This window comes from Carcharhinus amblyrhynchos, chromosome 14 (genome assembly GCF_965287045.1).
Source record: "Carcharhinus amblyrhynchos chromosome 14, sCarAmb.v2.hapA, whole genome shotgun sequence".
Lineage (NCBI taxonomy): Eukaryota > Metazoa > Chordata > Chondrichthyes > Carcharhiniformes > Carcharhinidae > Carcharhinus > Carcharhinus amblyrhynchos.
In genome coordinates, this window is record NC_137337.1 from 63,004,192 (window position 1) to 63,029,074 (window position 24,883).

The 24,883-nt window shown below is 44.9% G+C and overlaps 1 protein-coding gene across 2 annotated transcripts in view; it reads right to left on the minus strand.

Annotated features, from left to right (window-relative positions):
* The window catches only part of ccdc135 (coiled-coil domain containing 135), a 99,866-nt gene that overhangs the window by 35,700 nt on the left and 39,283 nt on the right, over window positions 1-24,883 (minus strand). For both annotated transcript variants that reach the window (XM_080202038.1, XM_080202037.1), the window contains exons 6-9: window positions 20,539-20,697; window positions 18,414-18,632; window positions 12,187-12,306; window positions 9,055-9,127 (exon numbers count right to left, since the gene is read on the minus strand). In XM_080202038.1, coding sequence (XP_080058164.1) covers window positions 9,055-9,127; window positions 12,187-12,306; window positions 18,414-18,632; window positions 20,539-20,697 — 571 coding nt within the window. The remainder of the gene's footprint in view (window positions 1-9,054; window positions 9,128-12,186; window positions 12,307-18,413; window positions 18,633-20,538; window positions 20,698-24,883) is intronic.

Here is a 24,883-nt window from a genome sequence, read left to right on the forward strand (position 1 = left end):
AATAGGGAGATGGCAGATGAATTGAACAGGTATTTTGCATCAGTCTTCACAATAGAGTACAAGAAATATCCCAAGAATAGCTGTAAATCAGGAATTGGAAGGGAGGAACTCAGAAAAATAATAATCAACTAGAGAAGTGGCACTGAGAAAATGTTGGGCTTGTGGCTGATAAATTCTTGGGTCCAAATGGACTTCATCCTAGGACCTTGAAAGAAGTGACTAGGGAATTTGGTGTATTGGTTTTAATTTTCCAAAATTCCCTAGATTCAGAGAAGATTCCATTAGATTGGAAAATATTAAATATAATTCCATTATTCAGAAAGGGAGGGAGATAGAAAGCAGGAAACTACAGGCCAATTTGTCTAAGATCTGTCATAAGGAAAATGTTAAAAATTTTTATTAAGAAGGACATTTGGAAAACTACATGCTAATCAGCATGTTTTTTTTTGAAAGGAAAATCACATTTAATCAATTGGAGTTCTTTAATCACTTGAGAGATCAAGGCATCAAGGTACAAGGGTCTTTCTGCAGAGGGATGCCACCAGGGACTGTCTGATGCCAGTTGTAATTTTGGAGGTCTTTATGGAAATCTATTCTGAACAAGGTTACATCTGGCAACAAACCTCTCCAGTACAGTCTCAGCCCTGGATGCATATACAAGCCTCCCTGCTGCTCTGCCAGTGGCAGGCTCATCGTCCTCATCTTGGAATAGCCTGAATGTACATGGCCGTCCTCCTTTTTCTCATCTTTTTTCTCCATAGAGATTGGCCTTGGACTCACCATCATCTAGTTAGAGGCTCCTCCATTGGACAATGTTATTATGCAGCATGCAACACCCAACAACTGTTCTATGAACCCTTGCAAGAGCATTTTGGATTGTTCCACCTGAGCAATCGAGGCATCTAAATCTCATCTTCAAAATGTCAATGATCTGCTCATTGGTGCTCTTGGTGACAACATGGCTGGTATTATACTTCCATTCTGCCTCGAATCATAGGTTCCTAAAGGAGTCATTAGCCGAGTTCTTAAGGGGTAACACTTGTCCCCTAGGGGCCAGATCTGTGTAGGTGGCTGTAATAGTTGCAACTTTCTTAGTATGAAGGAATTATGGAAGCTGCCTGGGAATCTTGCACAAATTTGAAGATCTTATTGTGGTTATAAAACCACTTGGACATTGATCAAGTGAAATGATTTGTGGTTATCAAGGCAGGCTTAGGCTGAGTTAGGGCCTGTATTGCAGTATGAATGTAGTCAATGAGGGAAGCCCATGACTCTCTGAGCTCGAGATTCAAAATTCATGAGGAAACTAACATATTCACCCACATGAGCAAACAGGCCAGTTATCACTTCTTTAATGCACCCTTAGGCTGCTAACTGGGAAAACAAGTCAGGTCTCCAGCTGACCCCTGGAAAAGCCTCAGACATAGATGTTCTATGTGACAGTTATCTTCACAGCCACCGTGAAGATACACTTCACAGTATATCTGTGTATCTGTTGGCAGGACATGGGGTCAATGGACTCTGGCTCCAGTTGCTGCTGCACCATGAAACAAGTGTCTGTCAGAATATCACAGCTCAACATGAGTCTTCCCTGGCACTGGTTTGCCATAACTTGACGAATGATGTCCTCAGTCTGTACATCCTCCCTACAGTGTAGAACCTGGTTGTCCTCCTTCTCCTTCTCTTCCTCTCTGCTGCTTGTGCTGAAGCCTCTTCTTCCTGAACTTTAGCTCTCCATTTGAGCTCTGGCTGCTCAGTTGGACTGACCTCTACTGTCTCAGAGTGAGAGGGTGTCTTTTGATCAAAGAGCTATGCGTCCTTCTGAAGCACTAATTTCTTCTTTGTACCTGGGTGCAACAGTCAGTGGGGGCAACAAAACAATTACTCTGGAAGACAAGCAGCCCCCACCCTGTCACTCCTTTGGGTCACAAAAAGGCAGTGGGGATTCTTGACTCTTCTGGGTTGCTAAAAACAAACTGAAATATAACTCTACAAGGATACCTCACCTCTCCAGAGTGGCACCTGGGCAACAAGCACACAAATTACAGGTCTGCATTGACCTGGTCTGCACTGTGCAGTTTGGGTTCCACACAGCTAGGATGCAAAAATGGGACTTCAGCAGATGGAGCCAGCTGCCTCCTGGAATTGCACATGCACAAAACCTGGCCAACCTCCAAACCCACCCCCATGAATATTGAATATGCCATGTTCAGGGACAGGACTTACTCTTTCTAATGATTACCATGAACTTCGCCACAACTAAGAGCCTGGCTATTGTTGCAAAACATCTAGACCGGAGAGTAGAGATGGATAATTGAATTTTGGACTGGTGGAAGATAGACATTGGGGTTCCCCAGTGCTTGGTACCAGAATCAATGCCTTTCTTGATAAATATGTAGAGGGTACAATTTCAAAATTTGAAAATTACACAAACCTTGGAAGTATTGTGAACTGTAAGGGGCGGGGGTGGGGGGGTAGCGCAGACTTCAAAAGGACATAGACAGGCTGGTGTAATAGGTGGCTACCTGGCAGGTGACATTTATTTAGAGAAATAATGAAGTGATATACTTTGGTAGGAAGAACAAAGAAATATGAAGTAAATGGTGCAATTATAAAGAGAATGCAGGAACAGAAAGATTCAGGAGAGAATGCACACAAGATGTTGAAGGTAATAGGGCAGATTGAGGAATTTGGTTGAAAGGGATTAGGGATCTTGGGTTTTATAAAAGAGCATAGAATGAAAAAGCGAGCAGATAGAATGAACATTGATAAAACTTTGGTTCAGTCTCAACTGGAGTACTGAGTCCAATTCTGGGTCCTACACTTTAGAAGGATGGGAAAACATCTGAAAGAATGCAGAGAAGATTTGCAAGAATATTTCCAGGGATGAGGAATTTCAGTTACATGGATAAATTGGAGAATCTGAGATCATTTTCCTTAGAGATGAAGGTTAAGAGGACATTTGATAGAAATGTGAGAAACTGTTTCCATTAGAACAGGAGAATCCGAGAATGTTTGGGTTTTGAAATGTAACTGCCTGACTGACACCTCTGGCTGTCCGAAGTCATGTAACAATGCCATGAGGCTGCCTCTGGAGGCAGACACCTTACAACCAGTTCAATAAAGCCTCTAACTGAGGCAGGATACTGATGAGGACAGTTGTCATTTGACATAAAATATGGTGTCAGGAAGTGAGGAAAAATTGATTTTTGAAGACTGGTAGTAATGTAGAGAAGACACCGACTACACAGAAATATTCGAATCTGCAGAAGAACTACTGAAGAAAGGTCAAAAAAGAAAAGCTGCAAGTAAAATCCTGGCTGCGGAGAAGACACAGCTAAGATTGGCACACAGGAAAGTTCCAACCTTTGATTGGACAGTTACTGCAAAAGGATAAAGAAAAAGCAGACACTAAAGGACAGAAAGAATGTAAACAAAGGCTGCAAGTAAATTACTGAATGAGTAAAAGTACTGCAGTAAATTTTCCACTTCCATCTCCAATCAAAATGAAAAATATATCACAAAACTAGCCATTTACAATGACAAAACTATAAGAGTGCAACATACATAGGGCTTGTGATAACCCCCATGAGTTTGATGGGAATCACTAATTGATCTTCCTGTGGGACTCATTAAATATGAGTTTCCTTGGTAACAGCCAATGGTCTGCCCAGGTGGAGCTCTTTATCTGAGTCCTTTATAAAATAGACATTGGGAAGGATCTGTAGATCTCTTGTCCTGTCCGGGACTTGTGTATGTACACCACGGAACAGTGGCTTAATTTTGTGTTTAACAATAAATACCAATCCTTTCCAGTCAGGTCTCCTGATTTATTACAGGGAGGGATCTTGAGCCCACTTTCTCCGTGTGTGGGAGCTTATGATCTGGCAAAACACAGAAATTGCAAATCTTGCCGGCAAGATCATGATTTCCAATTTTCACTGTCCTCGCCAACAACATAATCAGATTCACGCCCATAATGACCATGAACCCGATTTTAATACATTAACATACATTTCCATATAATGATACAGCCCCCTCAACATATATTCCCCCCAGGAGTAATTTTCTGCCTCGCTGGCATGACATAATGTCGGCAGGTTGAACAACAGGTTCATCCAGATGTGAACCTGTCCTGGGGCATAAAGATGAATACAGCCCCCGGGAGAGAGGGACTCAGTTCAATGGGAAAATGTTCACATCAGAATGGAACTGAAAGATTTGAAGAACAAGATTCCAGCTGAGTATATATCAGTGGAAACACAAGATTAATTGAAGTCTTCAATTAATCAAGCTGCGCAAGATCGGAAGAAACAAATTTCAGAGGTGACACAAAGCTATCAGAGGAAAAAAAAGACATACAATTCCACATTTGGCAATTTAAAAATCTCAACTAGATTGTTCCTAGATCCAGTAGAGATAACTTTCTATCATCAAGCAAACGTCAGTGACAAGAAGATCCAATTTTAGAAGAAAACGATTTCTGCTGTCATTGTTTTGGCAACCTCAGGCATACATGGTGGGATTTTACGGCCTCCCTCATCTCAAAGCCATAAAATGCTGCCCAAGGTCAACAGACCTTCCCATTGTCCACCCCTTGCCCACTCCAATTCCCAGTGTGGGTGAGGTGGTAGAATCCCAATGATATGTTCAACTAGTGAGGCAGTTCCTTCACTGCAGTTGGCTGGTCAGGAAGCAGGGATCTCACTAGTTGTACTGAGTACAGAACTATCATCAATTCCAGAGATCCACATGTCCCCAGCAAATGCAATGGAACAACAAGTTACCACGGAAATAAATACCACAGGAGAGATATTCTTTGGACAAGTGACATCATGATGTGGAGATGCCAGTGTTGGACTGGGGGAAACACAGTAAGAAGTCTCACAACACCAGGTTAAAGTCCAACGTGTTTATTTGATAGCAAAAGCCACTAGCTTTTGGAGCACTGCTCCTTCAACAGGTAAGTGGGAGTTCTGTTCACAAACAAGGCATATAAAGACACAAACTCAATTTACAAAATAATGGTTGGAATGCGAGCCTTTACAGGTAATCAAGTCTTAAAGGTACAGACAATGTGAGTGGAGAGAGCATTTTAAGCACAGGTTAAAAAGATGTGTATTGGCTCCAGACAGGACAGTTAGTGAAATTTTGCAAACCCAGGCAAGTCGTGGGGGTTACAGATACTGTGACATGAACCCAAGATCTTGAGGCCCTTCTCATGTCGGCGGAACTTGGCTATCAGTCTCAGCTCAGTGACTCTGCGTTGTCGTGTGTCGTGAAGGCTGCCTTGGAGAATGCTTACCTGAAAATTAGAGGCCGAATGCCTGTGACCACCGAAATGTTCCCCAACAGGAAGAGAACATTCTTGCCTGGTGATTGTCGAGTGGGGTTCATTCATCTCTTGTCGTAGCTTCTGCATGGTCTCCCCAATGTACCATGCCTTGGGACATCCTTTCCTGCAGCATATCAGGTAGACAACGTTGGCCAACTTGCAAGAATATGTACAATGTACCTGATGGATGGTGTTCTCACATAAGATGATGACATCCATGTCAATGATCCAGCACGTCTTGCAGAAGTTGCTGTGGTAGGGTTGTGTGGTATCGTGGTCACTGTTCTCCTGAAGGCTGGGTAGTTTGCTGTGGACAATGGTCTGTTTGAGGTTGTGCAATTGTTTAAAGGCAAGAAGTGGGGGTGTGAGGATAGTGCTGGCGAGATGTTTGTCTTCATCAATGACATGTTGAAAGCCCCAGAGAAGATGTCGTAGCTTCTCTGCTCCAGGGAAGTACTGGATGACAAAGGGTACTCTGTCCACTGTGCCCTGTGTTTGTCTTTTGAGGAGGTCAGTGTGGTTTTTCGCTGTGGCACATCGGAACTGTCAATCGATGAGTTGAACGCTATATCCTGTTCTTATGAGGGCATCTTTCAGCATCTGGAGGTGTCTGTTGCGATACTCCTCATCTGAACTCCTCATTGGAGCCTTCAACATGTCATTGATGAAGACGAACATCTCGCCTTCAAATAACTGCACAACCTCAGACCATTGTCCGCAGCAATCTACCCAGCCTTCAGGAGAACAGTGACCACGATACTATACAACTCTGCCACAGCAACCTCTGCAAGATGTGCTGGATCATCAACACGGATGTCATCATCTCACGTGAGAACACCACCCACCAAGTACATGGTACATACTCTTGCAACTTGGCCAACGTTGTCTACCTGATACACTGCAGGAAAGGATGTCCCAAGGCATGGTACACTGGGGAGATCATGCAGAATTTACAACAACAGATGAATGAACACCACTCTACAATCACCATGCAAGACTGTTCTCTTCCTGTTGGGGAACACTTCAGTGGTCATGGGCATTCGGTCTCTGATCTTCGGGTAAGCGTTCTCCAAGGCGGCCTTTACGACACACGACAACGCAGAGTCGCTGAGCAGAGACTGATAGCCAAGTTCTGCACACATGAGGACAGCCTCAACTGGGATCTTGGGTTCATGTCACACTATCTGTAACCCCCACGACTTACATGGATTTGCAAAATCTCACTAACTGTCCTGGCTGGAGACAATACACATCTCTTTAACCTGTGCTTAACCCTCTCTCCACTCACTCCGTCTGTACCTTTAAGACTTGATTACCTGTAAAGAATCGCATTCCAACCTTTATTTTGTAAATTGAGTTTGTGTCTTTATATGCCCTGTTTGTGAACAGAACTCCCACTTACCTGACGAAGGAGCAGTGCTCCGAAAGCTAGTGGCTTTTGCTACAAGCGATATCATCCAAACGTATAAGTGATGTTAATGTATACGTTGACCACTCAGAGACCTATATGATTTAAAGATTATGGGGGCAATCTTTCCAAAAACTTCTAAGTGTCATAACAGTATAAAAACTGGGGAGTTCCACTCTTTTTTTTTCAGCAAGCTCCACACCAGTGGAGATGGGGGGAGTTTCACACCAGTGGACATGGGGGGAGCAGAGCCTATCCCCACCAAAGGAATTCAGCAGAAGACTGCTCAGGGCACCAGTGCACATGCATGCTGATCTTCCAGTATACCAGGAGATCCGGTTTACCTCCCCCTCCCCTCATGGACATGGCCTCCCCAACACAAAAATGGCTACCCCTACCCTCCCAGGCATCGCTGGCCTCTGGCCTTTCAGCTCCCCCCCAACAACTGCCAGCCTCTAGCCTCTCAGTCCCCCTGATCACTGGCCTCCTAATCACTGGACCCCCTCATTGTCCAGGCCCAAGTCCTGATCTGTGGCCCCCCCCAGATTGCCAAACCCCCCCTCACCTGATCACCAGCCCCCACTTGCTGGCCCCAACCCCCTAATCATCGGCTCTAATTCCCAATCGGGCCCCAATTCCTGATCACCAGTCCCCACTCCCCTGTGCAGAGTTCTCTCCTTCCCTCCCCTCTTACTGAAACCCCCTGTCTGGTTCTGCCCTCGTCAGACCCTACCCCCTGTCAGGTCCTGCCCAGTGCCAGTAAGTAGTAATAGGATGCCATACGGGCACTGGCAGTCTGTCATACTGGCAGTGCTAGACTGGCACTACCCATGGGGTGCTGCCCACCTCCTGTTTCCATCCACCCAGGGGGCTTTAACGGCCTCCGGTCTCACCAGTGAGGCCACCACATCTGGTCCCTGCTGGTGGGGACTAACAGTGATCCTCACCAGTGAGAATCCCTACCAGCGAGATCGTAAGGCTAAGTGAGCCCAGACTATTACATCCCAAGCTCACTAATAAGATTTAATTGATTTTATAAATATTTAAATCAGCCTTCCTGGGTGCGAGGTTGATTACACCAGCCTGGGAGGATTGCGAATGGCCCAACACTGAGAGCAATTCACATTTTCTACCTCCCGTGCATATTTCCCACCCTGCTACGCTACTCCACCAGCGCAGTGGGACAGAAAAATCCCACTCTATGTGGGCAATTCATATGCTGTAACTGACTAGCAGAACAAACAATTGGTAATGCATGAGAACAGTGGATGTATAATGGGTAACCCGGGTAACTCAGTCACATAGGATCATGCATGCAAATATAGCTTTTGTTTGTTCAGAAAAGGAGGATGTTTGTGTCTTTTGTTTGATATGAGAAAGGGATGTTTCAATTTTCAAATGTAACCAGTCTGATTGACACATCTGGCTCTCTGTAGTCATGTTAGTGTGCCAAGAGACTCTGGAGGCCGACATCTTAAGTTGAGTTCAATAAAGCCTCTCACTGAGGCAAGATCATCTTTACATACAAAACAGAGGGCACCAATTTAAGTGATTGGCAAAAAAAAACAATAGCAACATGAGGAATAAATCACTTCTGCAGCAAGTTGAAGCGCTGCATTGAAGTGGTGGAGGCTACCTCATTGAATATATTTAAGTCACGAGTAGATAGATTACTGATAGACAAGGGAATTAAGGGTTATGGGGAGAAAGCGGGAAAGCGGAACTGATTCACTTCAGATCAGCCATGATCTTATTGAATGGTGGGGCAGGCTTGAAGGGCTAGATGGCCTACTCCTGCTCCTACTTCTTATGTTCTTATGTAAGTTGTTAAGGTCTGGAATGCACTGCCTGGGAATGTGGTGGAGGCTAATTCAACTGCATGTTTCAAAAGGGAATTAGATAATTACTGAAAGAGTAAAGATTTGCCTGCTGCGGGGAAGGCTTAGGAGAGTGTGACTGGAGTTCCTCTTGCAGAGAGCTGGCATGAAAATGATGGACCACGTGGCCTCCTTCTGTACTGTAACCACAGTATGATGCTATGAAAGATCACTCGATCATGTTCTTTCTTACACACAGATGCAATGTAAACACACACGTACCGCTTTCATTTTAGTCCCTAGAAAGTAAAGAGCTATACATCTCAGGTAAACAATAAGTAAATAATGATTATAAAACTGGTTTCAGTAATTAGATTGGGCTGCTTTATTTTTTAATTAATGCAGTAATCTTTCCTCATCCCTAATCTTTACTTTGGTCAACATCATACATCATACAAGTCCATCAGACTAGATACTGAGGGAGGCCATTTTACCTTTAGCAGGAATATTAATTTCTTGTATCCATGATGGAGGCATGTCAAAAATCTTTTCCATTTCCTTCTCATCCTGAGACAGAAAGTTGTATTATGAAAGCACAATCATTTTAAACCATTTACCTGAATTTTTGAATTCTCTGTTCAGCTAATATCATTAAAAGATCAGATAATGAATTTAAGCAGGTGTTCCTTTTATATACAGTGATGAGAATGTGGCACTTACTTACATAGAAATATAGAAGCAGGAGGAGGTCATTCAGCCCTTTGAGCCTGCTCCACCATTCATTACGATCATGGCCAACTCAATAGCCTAATTCTACTTTCTCCCCATTGATCCCATTCGCCCCATGTGCTATACCCAGCTCCCTCGTGAATATATTCAATGTTTTGGCATCAACTGTTTCCTATGATAATGAATTCCCACAGGCTCACCACTCTTTGGGTGAAGAAATGTCTCCTCATCTCTGTCCTAAATGGTCTACCCCATATCCTCAGACTGTGACCCCAGGTTCTGGACATCTCCACCATCGGGAATATCCTTTCTACATCTACCCTGTCTAGTCCTGTTAGAATTTTATAAATCTCTATGAAATCCCCCCTCATTCGTCTGAATTCCAGCAAAAACAATCCTAACCGAGTCAATCTCTCCTCATACATCAGTCCCGCCATTCCCAGAATCAGCTTGTAAACATTCGCTGCACTCCCTCGAGAGCCGGAGCATCCTTCCTCAGAAAAGGACAACAAAAACCTGCGCACAATATTCTACGTGTGGCCTCACCAAAGCCCTGTGTAATTGCAACAATGGATCCCTGCTCCTGTACTCGAAACCTCTCGCAATGAAGGCCAACATACCATTTGCCTTCTTTACCACCTGCTGCATCTGCACACTTATTTTCAGCGACTTGTACGTGAAGTCATCGAAGTATTTGAAGTTGAAGCATTAAGCATTTTTGAAAAGGACTAATGCTTTCATGAGGAAGAATGGAATGGTGGGATATGGGGTGTAGTGTGAAGCAGTAATGAGAATAAGTGGTCTGTGAGGTGTTAAGCACTCATATGGATAAGTTGCACTAAATGCCCTATATCCGTACAATATATCCAATGTAATTCTCAAGGAGAGCTAATGTCGTGTCTGACGAATTTATTGGAGTTCTATGAGGATGTGTCTAGGGCAGTGGATAGAGGAGAGCCGGTGAATATGGTCTCTCTTGATTTTCAGAAGGCGTTTGACAAGGTACCTCACAAGAGGTTATTGTAGAAGATAAGGGGGCATGGAGTTGGGGGTACGGTGTTAGCGTGGATAGAGGATTGGTTGTCAAATAGGAGGCAGAGAGTGGGGGTTAATGGGTGCTATTCGGATTGGCAGTTGGTGACTAGTGGAGTGCCCCAGGGGTCGGTGCTGGGGCCTCAGCTATTTACCATTTATATAGATGATCTGGAGGAGGGAACCGAGTGTATGGTGTCGAAATTTGCTGATGACACCAAGATTGGTGGAACGGCAAATTGCGCGGAGGGTGTGGAGAGTCTGCAGAAGGATCTAGATAGGCCAGGAACTGGCAAATGGAATTTAATGTTGGCAAGTGCGAGGTGGTCCACTTTGGTAGGAATAATGGTAGGAAGGACTATTACTTACGTGGCGAAAAACTGCAACAGGCGACGGTGCAGAGGGACCTCGGGGTCCTTGTGCATGAGTTGCAAAAACCCAGCCTGCAGGTGCAGCAGGTGGTCAGGAAGGCGAATGGGATGCTGGCCTTCATAGCGAGGGGGATTGAATATAAAAGTAGGGAGGTCTTGCTGCAGCTGTATAGGGCATTGGTGAGGCCGCAGCTGGAGTACTGTGTGCAGTTTTGGTCGCCGCACTTACGCAAGGATATTTTGGTCTTGGAGGGAGTGCAGAGGAGGTTTACTAGGCTGATACCAGAGTTGAGGGGGTTGAGCTATGAGGAGAGGCTGAATAAACTAGGCTTGTACTCGTTAGAGTTTAGAAGAATGGGGGGAGATCTCATTGAGACATATAAGATGATGAATGGGATGGATAGGATAGAGGTGGAGAGACTCTTCCTGCTCAGAAAGGACAGTAGGACTAGGGGGCACAGCCTGAAGATAAAGGAGGGGCAGTTTAGAACGGAGTTGAGGAGGAACTTCTTCACTCAAAGGGTGGTGAATCTCTGGAATTCTCTGCCCCGTTGAAGTGGTGGAGGCTGCCTCGCTAAATATTTTTAAGACGCGGGTTGATGGGTTTTTGACAAGCGAGGGGATTAAGGGTTATGGGGAGAGGGCGGGAATGTGGAACTGAGCCATGACAGATCAGCCATGATCTTATTGAATGGCGGGGCAGGCTCGAAGGGCTAGATGGCCTACTCCTGCTCCTATTTCTTATGTTCTTATGTTCTTATGTAATTACTGCTCCCTTGATCCTCATTCCACCCAACCTCCGATCGCTCGATCACTTCTTCTGACCTCAAAGCTAACTGACCCTGTGAATGGATCCCTTTTCTTTTACATGTCATCCCTCTCCCTTTCAAAATTGCTGCCATTAGCCTCTCCTCATAGACCCGCCATTGACGCCTCTATTCTCTCCAACCATGCCTATATCTGACCTCCTTCCCCTAAGTTCTTTAAATGTGTCATCAGCGCCCAACTCCAAATCCAGCTCTCTTAAAATGTATGTCCCTGTACTGGTCCCTTTGGTTAGCCTTGCTACTCTGTTTATGAACAATAACCGATTCAAACAAGATTGCAAATGAAGTCCTCTGTGACTGTGACCTATTCTCCATCCTTGCTATCCCTCAACATCTGCATGATTGACTATCTTCCTCCGGTGGCCTTCCTGTGCTGTCCAGCTCAATGGAAGGACTGCCTTTGCTTGAGCGGAACTAATCTGCAGATGTCCAGCAAGAAGAGTAAGTAACTTCAGAGTCATCCAACTTGCTGACTCCTGGTCTGGGTTCAGATGGAAGAATGATTATTTGGGTGAAGCACTGGTGTGCAGTTGCCACATGCCAATTATGTGAGTCACTAGCTTCAGGAGACCAGGAAAGGGAAGATCTTACTCTTGCTCAAGATTAAAGAAATTTTAAAATCTAATTAACTAAATCTGTTTGTAAGCAATTATCAATCAGGTCTCACATCATCGAAGCCCTCATCAATAAGATAATCATACGATTCAGGGAAGGCAAGCAGTGAATTGTCAGTGTCAGGCAGCATATATTCCCATCTCACAGGGTCTCCAAGGTCAAAGGCAACATCCTAGGAAAAGAGGAAAAACACCATCACTAGTTGATTACATTAAAAAGTAACATTTATCAGAACTTTTCTCAGGGCCTCTCCAGCTTCACTGCTGTGACTAAGGTACAGACTCAGCAGAAACCCTGTCTACGCATTGGGTTTCTGCCAAAACGCTGGAAGTAGCAAGGCGCTGAGGAATTTCACAGGCAGAAGAGTTCACCCAACATTGGCATTCATGGTTTCTCATTTCTTATACCTGTAAACGGTGTCTGCCTGTCTCAAACAAATCAGGAGTTTTAGAGGTTAAGCATTGTAAAGTTGACAGGAAACTGGTAGAATCCTGAAATGTCAAGCTTGGGTGAGTTGGGAGAGAAGACAGGAGCACTGACATCCAAATCCAGAATTTCCACTCCTGAGATACACTGAAGACCAAGTATGAGTCTGGCAGCCAAAACATGGGGGGCAATTTTCCCATCCCACTACACTAATGATTTCTGGCACCACCAGTTCCGTGCCTATTTCTATTAGGTAAAGGGGCGGATTTTAATGTTATTTAAATATGATTAGCCGGTCTGGGACTGAAGTCTCCGGCCCACTAGCATCTCCTCCCCACCTGCCAGAGTGGATCACGCCAGCGGGGTTTAAAGTAGCTGCCCACTTTTGGGGAGCTGGCAGCCTGACCCCACTGGAGTGAAGGGGGGGATGCAATTGGGGCCAAGGGGGCGAGGTTTGATGGAGGTGGGGCAATTGGTGGGGATCCCATTGCCACTCTGCAGACAGGATCGATGGGGGAAGAAGGGAGGCCAGCGGGCGGGGGGGGGGTGTTGTGGGGGGGAGGGTGCGGGGGTAAGGATCTGGCCCAGGAATGGTCAGGAGGCCACCAATTGGACCATGGAGGGGCAGGGGGCCAGCAACACAGGGGTCGCAGGCCTGGCTAGCGATCAAGTTGGCTAGCAATTGGTAGGCCGCAGTGCGGGTCCACTGCGCATGTGCCGATCTTGGTGCTGACAGATTGGTGTACACGCTATGGCTCGCTCAGCACTATGCTGCTGGCCTCTCCAGCAGGAATACTGATTTAAAATGAGATACGCACTAGTGACCTCTGCAGTACATAAAGTGTTAGGGATTCTTCTCTGAACTCCCACTGAAAATAAACCAGCGTGAATTCTCATGCAAGTTCGACGCTTGGAATTTTTTTGGGAGAATTCCGGCCGTGGAGAGGGAGAAGGATGAAGCATACTGACCTCCACTGGGGCACATGTGGGTCCCATAGCGACCTTGTCCACAATTCGATTCTGGATTGGCAGCTTTGCTTACAGGTGAGTCGGAACATAACTAGAGTCGGGTGGGGAGATAAGAGGAAGGAAGCAATCGCTCAGCCAGAATAGGTCCACTGGCACGGAGCAGCTAGCTGAGGTTGGTGCACCTTCTGCACGATATAAATGAGCTGACCCCAAGCTTCAGTTAGGGTCAATGTTGGAGAGCACTGGTCGGCACAACTGCCTTATCTTCAATCTGGGATATTTTAGGGTGAGTCCTCTGCCAAGGTGCAGCTTATAACCAGCCAATATGTCCACTGACAATCCCTCTTTCATTAGGAGTGAAACACTTAACTTTCTCTGTTCACTGTCTTTCCTCCACAAATTGAAGTGACAACTTCTATTTTCAAAAGCTATAGTTTGAGTACTTTAGAGGGGTCAGTTTTTGTCCAATGTGTACAGGAGGGTTTCCTAACACAGTATGTAGATAGGCCAACAAGAGGCAAGGCCACATTGGATTTGGTACTGGGTACTGAACCAGGCCAGGTGTTAGATTTGGAGGTCGGTGAACATTTTGGTGAGCGTGACCACAGTTCGGTTATGTTTATAGGTATATACCGCAGGGCAAGAGTTGTAGCTAGGGGAAAGGAAATTATGATGCGATTAGGTGAGATTTAGGATGCTTATGGTGTCAAAGGAAACTGCAGGAGAAGGGCACAATTGAAATATGGAGCTTGTTCAAGGAACAGCTACCGTGTGTCCTGGATAAGTATGTACCTGTCAGGCAGGGAGGAAGGGGTCAAGTGAGGAAACCATGGTTTACTAAAGAAGTTGAATCTCTTGTGAAGAGGAAAAAGGAGACTTATGTCAAGATGAGACATGAAAGCTCAGTTAGGGCACTTGAGAGCTACAAGTTAGCCAGGAAGGACAAAGAGAGGGCTAAGAAGAGCCAGAAGGGGACATGAGAAGTCTTTGGCAGGTAGGATCAAGGAAAATGCTAAAAGCTTTCTATAGGTATGTCAGGAATAAAAGAATAACTAGGGTAAAATTAGGGCCAGTCGAGGACAGTAGTGGGAAGTTGTGCATGGAGTCTGAGGAGATAGGACAGGCGCTGAATGAGTATTTTTTTGGTCAGAATTCACACAGGAAAAAGACAATATTGCCGAGGAGAATACTGAGATACAGGCTATTAGACCAGACGGCATTGAGGTGTTAGCAATTCTGGAAAATATGAAAATAGTTAAGTCCCCTGGGTCGGATGGGATTTATCCTAGGATTCTCTGGGAAGCTAAGGAGGAGATTGCAGAACCTTTGGCTTTGATCTTTAGGTCATCATTGTCCATAGGAATACTGCCAGAAGACTGGAGGATAGCAAATGTTGTCCCCTTTTTCAAGAAGGGGTGTAGAGACAACACTGGTAATTATAGACCAGTGAGCCTTACTTCTGTTGTGGGCAAAGTTTTGGAAAGGATTATAAGAGACAGGATTTATAATCATCTAGAAAGGAATAATTTGATTAGGGATAGTCAACACGGTTTTGTGAAGGGGAGGTCATGCCTCACAAACCTCACTGAATTTTTTGAGACTGTAACCAAAGAGGTGGATGAGGGTAAAGCAATTGGTGTGGTGTATATGGATTTCAGTAAAGCATTCGATAAGGTTCCCCACGGTAAGCTATTGCAGAAGATTCGGAGGCATAGGATTGAGGGTGATTTAGCGGTTTGGATCAGAAATTGACTAGCTGTAAGAAGACAGAGGATGGTGGTTGATGGGAAGTGCTCATTCTGGAGTTCAGTTACTAGTGGTGTACCACAAGGATCTGTTTTGGGGCCACCGCTGTTTGTCATTCTTATAAATGACCTGGATGAGGGCGTAGAGAATGGATTAGTAAATTTGCATATGACACTAAAGTCGATGGAATTGTGGACAGTGCAGAAGGAGGTTACAGCAGGTGATAGAGGGACATAGATAAGCTGCAGAGCTGGGCTGAGAGGTGGCAAATGGAGTTTAATGTGGAAAAGTGTGAAGTGATTCAATTTGGAAGGAGTATCAGGAATACAGAATACTGGGCTAATGGTAAGATACTTGGTAGTGTGGATAAGCAGAGAGATCTCGGTGTCCATGTGCATAGATCCCTGAAAATTGGCACCAAGGTTGATAGGGTTATTAAGAAGGCGTACGGTATGTTAGCTTTTATTGGTAGAGGGATTGAGTTTAGGAGCAATAAGGTCATGTTGCAGCTGTACAAAACTCTGGTGCGGCCGCATTTGGAGTATTGTGTACAGTTCTGGTCGCCGCATTATAGGAAGGATGTGGAAGCATTGGAAAGGATGCAGAGGAGATTTATCAGGATGTTGCCTGGTATGGTGGGAAGATCTTATGAGGAAAGGCTGAGGGACTTGAGGCTGTTTTTGTTAGAGGGAAAACAGTTAAGAGGTGACTTAATAGAGCATATAAGATGATCAGAGGATTAGATAGGGTGGACAGTGAGAGCCTTTTTCCTCGGATGGAGATGACTAGCATGAGGGGACATAGCTTTAAATTGAGGGATGATAGATATAGGACACATGTCAGAGGTGGGTTCTTTACTCAGAGAGTAGTAAGGGTGTGGAATGCCCTGCCTGCAGCAGAAGTGGACTTGCCAACATTAAGGGCATTTAAATGGTCATTGGATAAACATATGGATGACATTGGAATAGTGTAGGTTAGATGGGTTTTAAATTTGTTTCACAGGTCGGCGCAACATCAAGGGCCAAAGGGCCTGTACTGCGCTTTAATGTTCTATGTTCTCCTTCTCATAACATCTGACTCCTCCGGTGTCAATGAGAGATTCTATCCAAGTGTGGGGGCAAGATTGGATGGGAACCTGAATCACCTGCAAACATTGGTGGAGCTGGGGCCAAGAGCAGCTCTCAAGAGTGCAAAAGGATTTGACCATGAGCCAAACCATGTGCATCTGGGCTGTTGATTAAGCTGGTGAAATTTCCAAGTATACTATCTTTAAGCAATTCTAACCTATTTAAACCAAACTGCATTAAATTTAACATGGGTTTAACACAGATAATTGACCAAAACTAAAAGCAACATTCGGAGGAAATGAACCCCACTCCAACCATGTGCCCAGTATCAAAACAGTTCCTCACCCTCACACCCCAAGCCAAGCATAAGGTCCTGGAGGGAATAGTATTATATCAAGCCTCAGTTCAAACAGGAAAAATTCAAATAAAGTCAGGTGGTCTGACTTCAGATTAGTCCAAGCAATCCCCCATGTCCCAAATGAACATAAGAGTACCCAAGTGCAATACTGATTGAATATTCTTGGCTGCAATGATAATGCCCAAGGTTACGGATTCTGGAGAAGGTGAAAATGCCACAGTGTTGTGGAGGGTGGCACTCTTTTAGAGTTTGGAGGTCAGGGGCGAAGGGTGGCACACAATAGAGGTGGCTGTGCATAATAGTTTATGTTTCATGGGACTACTTGATGCTGCCAATGCTCAAAGAGAAGCAGGCAGCTATTACCATTATGATGTGCAGGGGAAGGGGTTGTGAGTGAGGTGATGAGAGAAAGCCTACACACATTAGCAGTAAGAACATAACTAGGAGCAGGAGTAGGCCATCTGGCCCTTCGAGCCTGCCCCACCATTAAATAAGATGATGGCTGATCTTTTCGTGGACTCAGCTCCACTTACCCGCCCGCTCACCATAACCCTTAATTCAAAAATGTATTTATCCTTGTCTTTAAAACATTCAATGAGATAACCTCAACTGTTTCACTGGGCAGGGAATTCCACTGATTCACAACCCTTTAGTTAAAGAAGTTCCTCCTCAACTCAGTCCTAAATCCGCTCCTTCTTATTTTGAGGTCATGCTCCCTAGTTCTAGTTTCACCTACCAACAGAAACAAGCTCCCTGCTTCTATCTTACCTATTCCTTTCATAATCTTGTATGTTTCTATAACAATCACTCTCATTCTTCTAAATTCCAATAAGTATAGTCCCAGTCTACTCAACCTCTCCTCATAAGCCAACCCTCTCAACTCCAGAATCAACCTAGTGAATCTCCTCTGCACCCCCTTAAATGCCATTATAACTTTTCTCAAGTAAGGAGACCAAAGCTGTGCACAGTACTCCAGCTGCAACCTTATACAGCTGCAACATAACCTCTCTGTTTTTAAACTCCATCCCTCCAGCAGTGAAGGACAAAATTCCATTTGACCTCTTAATAACCTGCTGCACTTGCAAACCAACTCCTTGTGATTCTTGCTCAAGGACACCCAGGTCCCTCTGCACAGCTGCATGCTGTAATTTTTTACCATTTAAATAATAGTCCATTTTGCTGTTATTCCTACCAAAATGGATGACCTCACATTTACTAACATTGTACTCCACCTGCCAGACCCTTGCCCAGTCAATTAAACTATCTATATCCCTCTGCAGACTTTCACTATCTTCTGCACACTTTGCTCTGCCACTCCCCAACTCCAAATCATCTATGTAAATTGTAAACAATTGCAGTTCCAACACTGATCCCTGAGGCACATCACTAGCCAACCAGAAAAACATCCATTTATCCCTGCTCTTTGCTTTCTGTTAGTTAACCAATCCTCTATCCATGCAAATACATTACCCAGAACGCCGTGCACCTTTATCTCATGCAGCGGCCTTTTGTTCAGCACCTTGTCAAATGCCTTCTGGAAATCCAGATAAACCACATCCACAGGTTCCCTTTGTCTACGCCGCTCATAATGCCCTCAAAGGATTCCAGTAAATGAGTTAATCATGACCTGCCTTTCATGAACCCATGCTGCATTTGCCCAATGGGGCAATTTCTATCCATACAATTCTAGATTCAAGGCTAAGAAACGAATACCTTGCAACCAAATTTGCAATCCTGCATGTTCACCCAGTAGTTACGTTGGTTCCAGATGCTCTCGATTCCCAAGAATTTTTCATTCGTAGTTTTGTAGCTGTTTCCCGTGAAAGGGTCGATGAAGAAGTTCTCTGGGACTTCCCTTTTGCCTGCAAGCACCAGAACCCAACAGTGCACCCGCAGACCGTGCATGACATCATGTGTTCCTTTTATCTTGAGCTAGAACAGGAAGATATGGTGAATTTGGGTCAATAATTCTTACCTCCTACTGATTTTTTTCTTTTTCAGGCTTCAAAATTACCAACGTCAAAAGATCAGAACCAAACTGCTCAACGTTTCAGCTCATCAACAAGTATAGCAATAGTGAAGTGAAGTGGTTTACCTGACTCCATGTCACCAAGGTGCAACTTAGGACCCTAGTTTATCATTTTCATTCTGAGTGCTGGGCGGACTTGAAACTGGGAGTGTTTCAGATCCGACGTTTAGACCTGTTCTGAGGTGGCCTATACGCACTCTGCCTGAGAAAATAGCAGTGATTCTGATTTGAGTCAGCCTGTGAGCGGGGCTTAACATGCCCGAAACCTGCAGCTCCGACTGGCACCTCCAACTGCACATGTGCAGAAAATAAAATAGAAAAACGCTCCCCTGCCACATTGCTCCCAGGCTACATAATGCCTCCCCCTTGACCCCCACAAACATTGACCCACCCCCACAATATTATTGATTCCCCTAATACCCCTCTCCATGCCACCCAGACCGATCGCAGGCCCCACCCCCTGCCCCCTCCCTTCCGCAGAGTGGCAGCAGATCCCCCCCCCCCCGCCCCCCACCCCCCCGTCCATCCCCGCACTGATCACATGCAGAGTGGTAGTGGACCCCCCCGCGCCCCCCATCCCCCACCGATCACATGCAGAGTGGCAACGGACTCCCCCTGCCGCTGTTTCCCCGATCTGAGTCAGAGAGCCATCTGACTCACCTCCATCACCACCCACTACCCCCTCCCGCCATACCCCACTCACCCAATCGGACCTTTATGGACCATGTCTGTTTCACACCGAATCTGGATGGGTGAACACGGTGGTAATGGGGGAAGTGCCGGTAAGTTTGGGTGTGCAGCCCATTAAGTCAATTTAAATGCATACAAATGCATTTAAATTGACGCCAATCCTGTTTTGGGTGCAGTCCTGATGGCGGCCATTTTCGGCCCTTGGTAAAGGGGGAACCGGCATGGAGGTGGACGCAGATTGTGCTACTCACCTCACGCCCGACTTTATCAAGTTTTCGTGCCTGAAAACAAGCGCAACTTGATGGTGAAATTGGGCCCTTAGTCTTCCACTTGGCCTTCCCTATTAGGGGGTGGGGAGTGCAAGCAAATTCCAGCTAGGGTTCCCTTGGCAGATCATAATAGATTTCTTGCTAGCTGCCAAAACATGCACATCTCCCGAGGGTAATCAATTTGACCTGGCAAAGATTTGCTGAGCATTTCCAGATGTTGAGTATTTCCAGCAACCACAGTATTTTGCTTTTGTAAGCCAAGTGGCATGCTGGCCTTTACTGGATTGCAGTGCAGGATTGCTGCAATTGTATCAGGCTTTGGAGAGACCACACCTTGAGTACTATGCAATATCGGAGAAAGGATATGCTTGCTTTGGAGACTGTGCAGCAAATGTTCACAGGATTGGTTCCTGGGGTGAGAGAGCTGTCCTATGATGAGATGCATAATAAATTGGGCCTATCTCTCTGGAATTTGGAAAAATGGGAGGCGATCTCATTGAGATAAGATAATTTTATTTTCATTTTAAAGTTCTTGAACCTTTGGATTCTCTATTCCAGAGGGTGCTCCACCGTCAAATAAATTTAAGGCTAAGATAGACAGGTTTTTGGACTCTGAGGGAATGAACAGATACGGGGAGAGGGCAGGAAAGTGGAATCAAAGCGAAAGATTTGGCCATAATTGTACTGAATGGGGGAGCAGGCTTGGCAGACCACCTAGTCCACAGCAGCTCCTATTTTTTTTGTTCTGACAGTGATATCTCTGGCCTAGGTTGTCTTTATGAAGAGCCATCCATTTTCTATTTTGATACGCACACACACACAAGAAGGATAATTAGTTGCTGGGACTCACATCTGCCAAACGCTCCAGTTCTTTCTGTCTCCTTTCTTCTTCTGCTTCCTTCTCTGCCAGCCTCTGAGCTTCCTGGTTCATTTCAAATTTGCTCCTTAACTCTCGAACTGGTTTCACAGCGTACTTCTTCACAGCTTGTTTATCTTGGTCTTTTTTAACCTTAAAAAAAATTAAAAGCGTGTTTAAACAAAATTGCTAATTATGACGCACTGACTATAAAATGTATTTAATGATTTTATTAGCGATTACGCCTCCTCTTCCCCTGCTTCATGTCGGCTTATGGCTCATAGATGTACACAGTGCTCCTGTCTTCCATTCAAGGACCCCATGAATCTGGGGCATTCTCTCTTCCACCTTCTTCCATCAGAAAAAAGATACAAAAATTTGAGGTCACATACCAACCGACTCAAGAACAGCTTCTTCCCTGCCATCATCAGCCTTTGATGAACCTACCTCATATTAAGTTGATCTTTACACCCAGCTATGATTGTAACACTACATTCTACACCATCTCCTTTCCTCCTCCCCTGTTTACTCTATGAATGGTATGCTTTGTCTGTATAGTGTGCAAGAAATAATATTTTTCACTGTACATCAATACATATTGCTCTATGACTCTATGGCATATGACGATAAAAAAATCAAATCAAATCAACTGTAAGCCCATAGAGTTGGCAAGATATATAACCACGTGAGGATCACAGGTGAACCCAGTCCTCATAGAATCATAGAAGCCCTACAGTGCAGAAGGAGACCATTCGGCCCATTGAGTCTGCACTGACCACAATCCACAGAGGCACTGTAACCCCACATATTTACCCTACTAGCCTCCCAGATGCTAGGGTTAATTTCACATGGCCAATCAATCTAACCTGCACATCTTTGGACTGTGGGAGGAAACCAGAGCACTCGAAAGAAACCCACACAGACATGGGGAGAATGTGCAAACTCCACACAGACAGTGACCCAAGGTCGAAATTGAACCCGGGTCCCTGGCGCTGTGAGGCTGTGCCATCATGCCGCCCCCACCTTGTTCTTACCCATGTCTCGACATGCACAATTTCCAGCAAAGACTTTTCGATAGGGAATGGAGCTTCTGCTTGTTTTGGCTCCTCTTATTTTGAAGCAAGTTGTAGCACACCAACCTTTCCTGAAGCTGACATTAGCATATCTAGGAAATGAGTTTAGCATCCCCTGATCTATAAATTTCATGCTGGTGCGCGCATTTATCCACATAAATAATTGGTCTTCTCTTCTTAGTCAGTCACAGAATCAAAGTGTTGCTGACAATCTTGGCATTTAATTCACATCCCTAATTGCCCTTAGGAAGCTGGTGGTTGGTTCTCTTCTTGTACCATAATGATCCATCTGGTAAACGTGCTCCCACAGCACTGTTAGTGAGGAAGTTTCAGGATTTTGACAAAGCTACAACGTAGGTTTGCCAATATAGTCCCAAAGCATTTGATAAGGTTCCCCATGGTCGGCTATTGCAGAAAATGCAGATGCATGGGATTGATGGTGATTTAGCAGTTTGGATCAGGAATTGGCTAGCTGATAGAAGACAGAGGGTGGTGGTTGATGGGAAATATTTAACCTGGTGTCCAGTTACAAGTGGTGTACCTCAAGGATCTGTTTTGGGGCCACTGCTGTTTGTCATTTTTATAAATGACCTAGATGAGGGTGTAGAAGGATGGATTAGTAAATTTGCTGACGACACTAAAGTTGGAGGAGTGTAGACAGTGAGGATGGATGTTACAGTTTGCAGAGGGACATAGATAAGCTGCAGAGCTGGGCCGAGAGGTGGCAGATGGAGTTTAATACAGAAAAGTGTGAGGTGATTCACTTTGGTAAGAATAACAGGAGTACAGAATATAGGACTAATGGAAGGACTCTTAGTAGTGTTGACGAGCAGAGAGATCTCAGGGTACATGTGCATAGCTCCCTGAAAGTTGGCACCCAGGTTGATAAGGTTGTTAGGAAGGCGTACGGTGTGTTAGCTTTTATTGGTAGAGGGATTGAATTTCGGAGCCGTGAGGTCATGTTACAACTGTACAAAACTCTGGTGCGGCCGCACTTGGAGTATTGCGTACAGTTCTGGTCGCCGCATTATAAGAAAGATGTGGCGGCATTGGAAAGGGTGCAGAGGAGGTTTACCAGGATGTTGCCTGGTATGGTGGGAAGGTCTTACGAGGAAAGGCTGAGGGACTTGAGGTTATTTTCATTGGAGGGAAGAAAGTTACGAGGTGACCTGATTGAGGCATACAAGATGATCAAAGGATTGGATAGGGTGGACAGTGAGAGCCTTTTACCTCGGATGGTGATGGCTAACACAAGGGGACATAGCTTTAAATTAAGGGGTGGTAATTACAGGACGGATGTCAGAGGTAGGTTCTTTAGTCAGAGGGTAGTAAGGTCGTGGAATGCCCTGCCTGCAGCAGTTGTGGACTCGCCAACTGTAAGGGCATTCAAATGGTCAGTGGATAGGCATATGGATAACACTGGAATAGTTTAGGTTAGAGGGTCATTAGATTGGTTCCACTGGTCGGCGCAACATCGAGGGCCGAAGGGCCTGTACTGTGCTGTAATGTTCTATGTTCTATGTTCTAAGTCAGGATATTGAGTGACTTGAAGAGGAAGTTGGAGGAGATGCTGTTTCCATTCACCTTCTCCGGTTTCAGGTGCCCCGTCAAAGAGCCTTGGTGGGTTGCTGTAGGGCATCCAGTGGATAATACAAACTGGAGCCACATTGTGTTGGTGGAGGAAGTGAATGTTCGGGTCAACACAAAAAACAGAAACATAACCCCGCAAATCACAAGTTATCTTATCTAACAAACTAAACATTCAGATAAAAACAAAATACTGCAGATGCTGGAACCTGAAACAAAAACAGAAAATGCTGGAAAATCTCAGCATCTATGGGAGAGAGTAGAGAAAACCACAAAAACAAAAAACAAAAACAGACCCTTTGAAGGATCATTTGGACTCGAAACATCAGCTGTTTTCTCTCCTCACAGATGCTGTCAAACCTGCTGAGATTTTCCAGCATTTTCTGTCTTTGTTTCGGATTCCAGCTTCCACAGCATTTTATCTGAATGCTCAGGTTGTTAGATACAACTCAGTTGTTTTTCAGGACCGTATAAGCAGGCAGTTAAAAGGCAACCACATTGCTGTGGATCTGAAATCACATGTAGTCCACACCAAGTAAGGTTCGCAAGTTTCCTTTCTTGAACGTCATTAGTGACCCAGTAGGGTTTCAATGATAATCTGAGAGCTTCATGATCACTTCAACTGATACCAGCATGTTATTCCCAGTGCAGTTAAGGAGTAAGGTCAGTGATGATGTTCCCAATGAAGAGACTAGACTGCTAACATGCACTGAGGGCAGAAAGGCTTGGAGCTTTTGGAAAAGTACTAGCCAAGGAGTCAAAACTGTCAGGAAGACTGGGTGAAGGAAGAGAGAAAAGTGGTTTGTCCTATGGTTCAGAGTTGAAAGCCATATGGACCGGCTCAGAGTTGAAAGGTTCCATCCCTGAGCCATTCCGACCAGTAATGTCTCAAGTCATAGAGGTTTACAGCATGGAAGCAGGCCCTTCGGCCCAACTTGTCCATGCTGCCCTTTCTTACCACTAAGCTAGTCCCAATTGCCCGCCTTTAACCCTCTGCAGCTATCTTACCCAAAGCCTGATCAAACCAGAGCAGCTGTTAAATGCTACAGTAGTTGCAAGATATGGCAGACACTGAAAATTTGAAATTGAAATAGAAATTGATGAAAACCACTCAGCAAGTCAGGCAGCACAGAGGAGAAAGAAACAGCTAACATTTCAGATTGGTGATCTATTGCCAACATTAAGGGCATTTAAATGGTCGTTGGAGAAACATATGGATGATATTGGAATAGTGTAGGTTAGATGGGTTTTAGAGCGGTTTCACAGGTCGGCGCAACATCGAGGGCCGATGGGCCTGTACTGTACTGTAATGTTCTATGTTCTATCATTAAAGTTGGAAAAAGTTAGAGATGTTAACCAATTTTAAGCAAGTTTAGATGCAGGGAAAGAGGAAGGGGAAAGAAAGAAAAATGTCTGTGATAGGGTGGAAGGCAAGAGAGGTAAATGATCAAATGGATGATGGTGTAAGGTAAAAGTGGGTTGTAATGGCACAACTAACAAAACAAAACTTGGATCAAGAGATGATGCAAATGGCAACAGTAAAACCATTCTCCGTAACTGCTGTCTGAAAAATTGGTTATGATCTGCAATTGTTGAATAGAATGTTTGAGTCCAGAAGATTGTGAAATGCTGAAACAGTGGGCTGAATTTAGTCAGTGCTGAACTAATTGACTTTCAAT